Genomic DNA, 8,943 nt, shown 5'->3' on the forward strand with positions numbered 1-8,943 from the left:
GAGAGAGAGAGAGCGAGAGAGAGAGAGAGATCGGAGATCCTTCTCTCTCTCTCTCTCTCTCTCTCCTACTCTCTCTCCTCCCTCTCTCTCTCTCACTCTCTCTCTCTCTCTCCACCTTGTTAATCAATACTGCAATTGAGGTCGAGCAGAAAGATGGTGTGTATTAGTTGAAAACGCAGTACCTTAAGTCTTACTAATAGAAAACGAATGTGATTTCTTTTCCCCAAAAAATCACCCACCTCGGTAACAACGTGCGTATTCGCAAAGATCAAGCAAGCTGGTAAATGCTCCACAAAGCACATAAGAGGCACACATACTGTAACAGCTGTGGCCTGCAATGCACCGTCCGACAAGCCCCGTCCATTGCATGCATGCTGATCATCCTGATCCACTAGGCTACACAAAACGCCACCTTTGGGATGCACCTACCCACGCAGACGTTCACCTCTCGCGAGACTGCAAAGTCCCTTCGAAGGCCGCGCCCAGGTGGTCGAGTCATGGCCCGCGCTCGTTCCGACAGAACTAAGTGACGTCACGGGTCACTGTTGGTCCTCTGGGGAATTCCGGGGGCCCTCAAGTTGCGTGGCTCGTGACATTACGCGTCTCTGCCCGGACTTGTTCCGGTGAGTTGCTGAGTTGCGTCTTCGCGCGTCATTCACTGAAGGGGGTCGCGCCGCCAGTTGAAGATGGCGTCGAGCAGCTGGCAAACGGCGGTCATCAGCAGGAAGCAGCCCTCCACGATCAACTTTGTCTTCAAGTGATAGATATTATAAATATCAGATGATTTGACAAACACAGAGATCGAGAGTGAGAGAAAGAGGATGAAGCCCACGATGTACAGGAACAGCTCCTGAAACGAGCGAGAAACGCGCGGATCAGTCCGCGTCGTCCAGTCCCGTGTTTTTTTGTGTCGTGATTCCACACAGCTGCGGAACAATTGTAGGCTTATTCGGTCAGACTCTGGAGTGAGAGTAGCAATCTCCGAAAACGGGCAGTCGATCGTGTTCTTTGGCCAAGTTGAGACACGTTATCGGCAAGGACGGAATGAGACGCACGCAACCGATGCTGCCTACAGAACAGAGAGAAAAGAAGATTCCAGACGGTTAGTAAAGACCGTCAGCAATGCCAGAACACCACAGTACCTTTGCCTCAATACCACAATACCGTGGAAAATAAGACTAGGGGCTAAGGAAAAGGCATAACGGATAACTAAGCGGTGCAGGAAGCAATGCCCGATATACAATTACCACAATATTCAGCGGTAATCGAAGCACACATCACAGCGCGGCGGTGAGCAATGCCCACAGCTCATCGCAAGCAAGGCTAGGTTTCGGCGTGCTGATGGCACCCCGTGGTTGCTGCGTGAGCGGTAGTGTTAATGGAAACCCGTGAGGTGCTTTACACTTCCAACCGCGTCGTTCAACAGCATGCAACACGCGTGCCCCCGCAGCATGCGCAGTACGCCGGCACCACACCGGCACCACGCAGGCCTACTACGAGACGGAACGTTGTCCGCGTAGCGTCTGGTTGAAAGCTAACTGCACTCACAAGCGCAGAACGCTGTGTGCCGGTATGTCCAATGGCGTAGGAGACGAGCAAACAGAGGTTGATTATCAGGTATCCCACGCAGATACCAGCACCGAGGAAGAACTGGCTGAGATGGCTCCCACCGAATAGGGGAGGAAAGTCGCCCGCCTCGGCGACCGCCACGACGATCAGCAAAAATATCTGAAACAGTGTCACGAGTTAGTCAGCGTCTACGGTGCTGAATGGTGGCCAATTCCAATCGTTAGCAGAAGGCTTGTCAATAAATATCGTAGGAAAACGAATTAGGAATGTTAGGAGCCGGTTTGAACTTTTTTGTTCTTTTTTACCGTGTAGGTGGAAAATATTTTATTACTCTTGTGCCGTGTAGGCGCGTGGCTGCAGCCTCCATTCTCAATATCCACATGTACATATGATCAACATTGCGTATGGCTGTGTGCCGCGATGCGTATCTTGGGTAACTCCACGCTTTTCTTCTCAAGTGAAAAACAATTACCAGTTACTTGCTGTTTGGATTATCATCCAAACAAATAGCGTGCACAACACAATCCCAGAGCCTGCAAGCAAGCGATACGCCTGTTTCATTTTGCGTGATGCGCAACTTAAATGATTATCACAGATTGCTATGCTAGTGTTGTGTCTGATACATGGATCCCAACATGTGTATTCTTGAGTCTTCTCTCAGCTGGTATTTGCTTTATTTTTATGATTATTTATTATTATCATTATTGTTATTATTACTATTATTATCATTATATTTATTTCTTATTATCATTTCTTCAGTTTTCTCTCAGTAAGGTTTCCCTGACACGCTGATTGCAGCTTTCCAGCGTGCCAACACACATTTCAACCTGACAGTGTGGGGGAGGCCCGTTCGACGCTCTTACTTCGTTTTTACGAACTCGTATCACTATGAAAACCAGCTTCAGAGAAATGACGGAAATGACAACAATATGTGAGCACAATACAAAAGTGATCAATTCAGATCATGGTAGGGAGCAAATCCCCCTCAAACAGGGATTAAAAAAGCACACCAGGAAGGAAGAATAGTAGAAGACCGCTGTCACCGGGCTTTACGATGCGTTCAGCTACAAAGGCTATAGATCCACAGACTTCTCACCCCGGTAAGAAGTGCGGGCAACGCGGGGAATCTAACCTTGCACCTCCGATCTCCCAGACGTCCATCTTGAAGGAAATGTTGCACATTTGAGGATAATGAAGCAAGCATCAGATAGGGTGAAATATGCTCGCTTGTAACTGTTGGTATGCTTTTAACCGGAAAAGCCTCCACTAGACAACACATTGTCTCTGTTAAGTAAATGTGTTCCTGTTACGTCACTGTCTGACAATGTCATCGTGCCTTGCAGAACATTGATTGAGAGACAATCGACGGTCGTTATATCTGGAAATTGCGCTCATGAAGGCCGAATATGAACGACTCGAGAGCCATATTTTTGGCTTTGATTGCCGCATGGCTAATGGAATGACAGGATTTCAGTGACGTTATTATGGCGTCACGGATGCTCGGACAACCTCGAAATGGTCTTGCCGAAAAAGTTTGCAAATCTTCGCGGGCGTTTAACTCTTTTTTATAGGCACGCGACATTAGGTCTGCTCCAAAAAAAAATCATACGTGACATGAGTGTCGCACTAAAAAGCTTGTACTGAAAAAACCTATGCCGGCCATTTCTACCGCAGCAAAAACGTGCTGCACGACGAGACTTGAAAAGTAATGAAAAACCTATATCTAAAGCAACCTCTGCATGTCGTTTTGTCTGCTGCAAAGCCTACCTAGCCTTTACTTAGCAGCGATATTACTTCTTTGGCCACCGCTTATACGCGACATTCATGTGGTACGATACAGGCCATTTTTCAACGAATGTTAATTGTTAGTTCTCCAACCAATACATTGGTTGGTTGGTCCAACCTCAACAACATCTCGGAGGTCTGAACACCTGGGAACACTTGGACGACTTAAATCAGACTAGAGTTATTGCTGCCAGAAATACTCCATCGCAAAGCCGGTTCGTGATGAGTACAGGCTATCGGCAACTTAAAGTGACCGCTAGCCAATTGTGTTGTGTCGTTGTAACACCTCTATTGACGTACTCCTAACATGAATATTTCCACGGTCCTAATTTTGCTGACCATAAGCACACTACGGAGCGTGAGATGAGGATGTTCGTGTGACTTTTCTGTGGTCTCATGCATGCCTAGGTCATTTCTAAATGAGCGGCGCGAAACGGCCTGTACAAGCTAGTGTGCGTCAAGCTAAGAAGCAAGAGGATTTAAAACCTTAGAAAGGGTATGGCTGTGAGCTGCAGGCAACGATCTTAAAAGATGGCTAGCTCAGTTAAAACCCCTGTACAAATATGGCCCATTCGCCTTAGGAGAAAGAGGGAACCAGCACACATGACAACGGCATTTCGACAGAGTTACGCAAGCGGTGATCAGCACTTTCCCCGGATAAGCGGCGAAGCGCCGGACTGCCTTACGCCTCCCCTTTTCGTGCCCCGTCCAGTCCCAACAGAGGTGACCAACTCACGATTTCGGCAAGCTTCAGCAGGGAAGCGATGCCGAAGAGGTTGCCTAAGTACACTGAAGGCATGACTGCGACTCTGTCGGCTGTTGGTGGCTTCGCCTGACCGGTCCTGGCCTCTGACGGGGACTCCTCCGCGCTCCTCCGCCAAGCTCGGGCGGTCTCTCTCGTGCTGAGAACGCGACAGGCCTGTCCGTTCTGGTCGGGAGTCTCCTCGGGCTTAGTGCGGGACGTCTGCTGTTGGGCCGCGCGCGTCTCCTGCTCCCGTCTCCCGGGTCTCCTCGGTCGGGCGGCCCGGCTCTGGACAGCTGCGGTGTGCTGCACCGAGCCTGTTCGGTTTGTGCGGCCTCGCCCCGCTATCACCCGGCGGCTATCGCACCGCCGCCCACACGTCTATACCGGGTGACGCAGAACCGAGCGGTGACATTATCGGCTCTATCGCTTTATCAGGCCGTGAGTCTGCATCGCTGTCGTGTCCATGGCCCCAGTATTCCAGCATCGAGGCTCGATTTTGAATCGGAGCACTGTCTGTCCGCGCTCGCGGCTGGGCGCACAACTGTGCGTGCTGTGTCTTGTCTGTTGATTTGCACCTGGCTGGTGGACTGTTGGGGTCAAGCTCAGGCCCTTCGACGGTTTCATATACGATAGGATTGATCACGATTCAGGCCGCGACGTATAAGAAATGATCAGCGATTGGCATCTTAGAAGTGTCGCACAAACTCGGACACGCCACACGAACCCCCTCTGACCTGTCGAAATTTCATTTTGGGTTGTTTAGGGTCCATTCGGGCCTTAAAGCGGGCAATTCTGAGTCTGCAGAGGTCCACTCTGACCTGTAGAAGGTTCATCATTGACTATGGAGGACCCATCCCGGCCTGTGGAGGCTCATTCTGGTCTGTAGACGGCCTATAATTGACTGCGGCGTGCCCACTCTGGCCAGCAGAGGGCTTACTATGACCTGAAGAGGATCTATTATTGAATGTCTAGGGCCCATTCCGGCCTGCACATGGCTCATTCTGAACTGTACAGGGGCTCATTCAGATCGCAGAGGGTCCATCCTTGATTGTAGAGTGCCCCCCCCCCCCCATTCTGGCTGATAGAAGGCCTTTTATCGACTTGAGGGCCAATTTTGTCCTGCAGAGAGCCTATTTTGGTTTATAGAGGGTCCATCTTGATCCGTAGAAGGCCAAAATTGACCTGAAGATGGCCTATTGCCGACTGCCAGAGTCCATTTCAGAAGGTAAAGTCAGCCCATTCTGGCCTGTAGAGGTGGCGGGCCCATTCTGGCCCGCGAAGGGCCCATTTGGGAATTTCGGAGTTGGTTCCCCGACTTGAACATAGTTCCAGCGCCCCTGTACCTGGAAGTATGCCACACGAACAAGTTTTCGCCGTGCCCTTTCAGCGAGACAGCAAAGCTGAACACGGCCGCCATGCCGGTGCTCGGGCCGTCCGTCACCACCGGGCGGCCTGCGGACGTTGTGGTCTGCTCCAGTAGTCCAGGGAAGACTGCTGAAGTCCAAACACAGCGGTTCTCGGTCCGCCACGAAGAAAGGGTGAAGTGTTCGGCTTGGTCGGCGTGGAACGGTTAGCGGATGACTGGCCACACGAGTCACGTGCCACACGGCAGCCGTGTTGTAGCACGGCACGGATAGAAAGACCTTCCAGGAGCGTGGAATCCTGGTCAGCTGGGGGGGAAGGCAGCAGACCCCAAATTGTTTTCCAGCTTGTCTACTTTAAGAAGACAATGGGCCTTATCTGGGAAGGATCCGTTTGTTGGTGTATTATGGAGGGCAGGTTGCGTGATTTCTCACTGCTTCCCCGCCCCCCTCCCCGCCCACCGAATTCCTGTTTCGAAGCTACGCCCTCCGCGTGTGTATCCTGAGCTATGGCTCAGGATAGGATACACACGCCGCATGCACGCCTTGGCATGAACTGCATGTCACAACCGCCCGTCTAAACCAATCGGGAATCAGCTGGAAGAAGCGCATCTGTCCGACTCGACCACGGCCGTCCACGCGCCCGTCTTTGGCCACCACGCTACGCTGCAGTACGGCACAGAACGTCGGGCCCGGCCTTCGCCGAGAGGTGGCGCGTCGTCGGTCGCCGCTGTCGGCGGGGCTGCATCATTCGCGCGGCCCGGATCATGGCGAAACCGACGATAGACGGCCGATAGCCGGGCTGTGCTGGGTCAACACCGCTGGCCGATAGCCGGTGGTGGCGTGACGCTCAGGACGGCGGGCCGGCCGCGGCTCACCGCCAGGGACGCGGCCGCTGGTGGCACCGGGAGGGGTCGTCTCGGCTCGGCGGTGGTGTAGCAGTCGGGAGACGGGTGCGGGCGTAAGAACTCATTAAAAATGTGTGCGCGAAAGGCACTAATTCCCATCTAACTATTCCCTCTCACTACACACTCTGGGGTTTCTGTCAAAATAGTACAGCCCGGTGGCAGGACGAGTGCGGAATTTCCTACCCACGATCATTTTTCCTAATAACGCCAGAGACGCAAAAGTCTGTGCTTTAAATGCCTGGGGTTACGGCCTTTGGAGCGGAGTGTAGCAATGCCCGTGAGTCAAGTATGATACGGTCATACAAGCTCACCGATGCAAAGTATGTGGCAATCGCAATATCAAATGTTCCAACCTAAAGACATTAGGATGTATACGGGAGCAGACTATCGACATGGGGCGGAGAAATGCATGACAACCGCAATTATGCATAAGTATGACGTAATTGTTGATGCCTTGGGGTCCGATGAAGTCAACACTAAAGTAAATTCAGTGAGAGATGATATGAAGGGGAGTTTGACAGATCAATGACTCGTAATGACGTCGGGGTGGCCTGCTGGATACCCTTCGCTCGGGTGGGGTGGGGGGTCAACATGACCCCCTCCCTGAGATCTCGCGAACTAAGAAAGTGAGGGACATAAATTTACAGGGTGTGTTGACCTGTATGTGAACTCACTTAGGTCAAAGTTTCAGGTTCGTAGGTCATGACCTTTGGGTCCAAAAAGGTCAAGCAATGTCAGGTTCCAGTTTGGTCTCCAAAGTGCGCCTGGAACCTAAATAACCGATTCTAAGCAAAATTTCGCATGCTCATTCAGGGTCAGTGACCTTTTTTGACCTTTTAAAGACCAAAATCATACGAGATTGCGTGGAGTTTTACATTTGACTAAGCGACAATGATAACGCCAAACAGTATGCTCCTAAAACAAAATGTTGACCTGGGTCATTTTAGGTCGATGACGTATTCTGACCTGTAAGAAGTCCAGGGAAGATGTATAATGCGGTTCCTGCCATCAATAAATTTGAAATGAGCACCAGAAACTATCCCATAGAGCAAGCTCTAGGGTAGCAAATCAGGTTGGTTTTGACCTTGGTGTAACCTTTGTACCTGACCTTAGGTCAATATAATTTGCTCATTCAACTGTTGTGTTGCCTAAGAAAGCATCTCAGAGATGTATGGTTTCGTCTAACACTCCATTGTTGCATCAGATTGAAGGACTCCCTAGAAACTGCCCTCGCTGAAACCATGGCCTGACTTTAACCTGTCATAGGTCAGCGACCTTACAAGGTACATCTAAATATGTGTTGCCAAACGATCCGTCATTCAATTGTCTACAGCTATCCAAAATTTGGCGTGGCCACGCCGCGCCGTACGGAAACCAGTTTGGAAAAACCTTCGAGAGGGTCAATTTGACTCCACCCACCCGAGCGCGTGTTAATTTTCAGGTAAAATAATTTTAGTAAATTGTTAAGTTCTCCACATTCCCGCACGCATATTCGGAGCCACAGATATACGGAATTTCCGCATGAGCGACCGTCACCTCAGGCAGCGCAAGGCCTAACATGCGACCCTGGGACACATAATTTATCTGCTGGTGTCCATCAGAGAATATGTTCCCGACCGGGACGCAGAAAGGCCTGTTAGCTAAAACCTTTTGGAGAAAATTTCATGCAGACCAGTATGACACACCTAAACGGCTTCAGTTTTTAAACAACAATACCTTGGTGCCAAGTGGTGTCATCATCGTGCTGACACAAAATGTATGTAAGTCGGACGTTTTCCATTATTTACATAGGTTTAAAAAGTGATGATGTTAATTAGATGAGTTTTTCCTGAAGAGGAGCCAGCCTGCTCTGTCCCGGCTGTAACAAAGGAACTACACCAGCTTATGTGCTCGTGATTTGGCGGTTTCTCATGGTGTTCTTGCACGCTTATGGCTCAGTTTAAGATGTTTCCTTACATCCACGCACTTGCTTGTGGCGCGATGCTTGCGTTATTCGCTTGCAGCCTTATTTCCGTAACAACTAGCGAGTGAAAACCATGTCCAACTTACTATGACGTGCAAAACGTGATTCGTGATTGATGCTTGCACAGCTTGATCAACATCGATTGGGGGCCAATTTACGTCCACTAAATGTTGAAGTCGTCATCACGGACGCCAGATCCAAAACGCTCGACGATAATTTTCTTCCTGGCCCTGAACGTCACATGGTCGATGGGTGGCAGGATTCGAATGACGTGACTTCAGCGTCACGCGTGCCCGAATGACCTTGAAATAGTGTACACACGTAGTCTGCACATCTTCGCGGGCGTGCAGCTCAGAAACTAGAGGAATTTAGCTGTTGATGAGGGCAGGATTGTGAGCTGCACCGAATGACTTTCAAAATGTCTGCCTCAGTTCAAAACCCCTCATAACACTGTGGCACACAACACTACACGGTCCGCGGACCGCCGCCTTCTCAAGGAGCGGCGGCCAGACCCGTCCAGGGCGCTGTGATTGTGACAGCATAGTGCGGCACGGGCTCGGCTGTTGGACCTGCGGTGTGCAAGAACATGTTCAGGGGAAGTGCAGCCGCGTA

General features: G+C 50.7%; 1 protein-coding gene across 1 annotated transcript; it reads right to left on the reverse strand.

Moving 5' to 3' along the window:
- Window positions 1-135: 135 nt before the first annotated feature.
- On the reverse strand, window positions 136-4,429 carry LOC119095898 (uncharacterized). The gene is made up of 3 exons (XM_037218755.1): window positions 4,091-4,429; window positions 1,549-1,728; window positions 136-850 (listed from the first exon to the last, which is right to left on the reverse strand). The coding sequence occupies exons 1-3, from the start codon at window positions 4,151-4,153 to the stop codon at window positions 656-658; spliced, it is 438 nt and encodes a 145-aa protein (XP_037074650.1). The 5' UTR covers window positions 4,154-4,429; the 3' UTR covers window positions 136-655.
- Between the last annotated feature and the right edge of the window lie 4,514 nt (window positions 4,430-8,943).

The sequence above is a fragment of the Pollicipes pollicipes genome, unplaced genomic scaffold, assembly GCF_011947565.3.
Source record: "Pollicipes pollicipes isolate AB1234 unplaced genomic scaffold, Ppol_2.1 Scaffold_4219;HRSCAF=4965_pilon_pilon_pilon, whole genome shotgun sequence".
Lineage (NCBI taxonomy): Eukaryota > Metazoa > Arthropoda > Thecostraca > Pollicipedomorpha > Pollicipedidae > Pollicipes > Pollicipes pollicipes.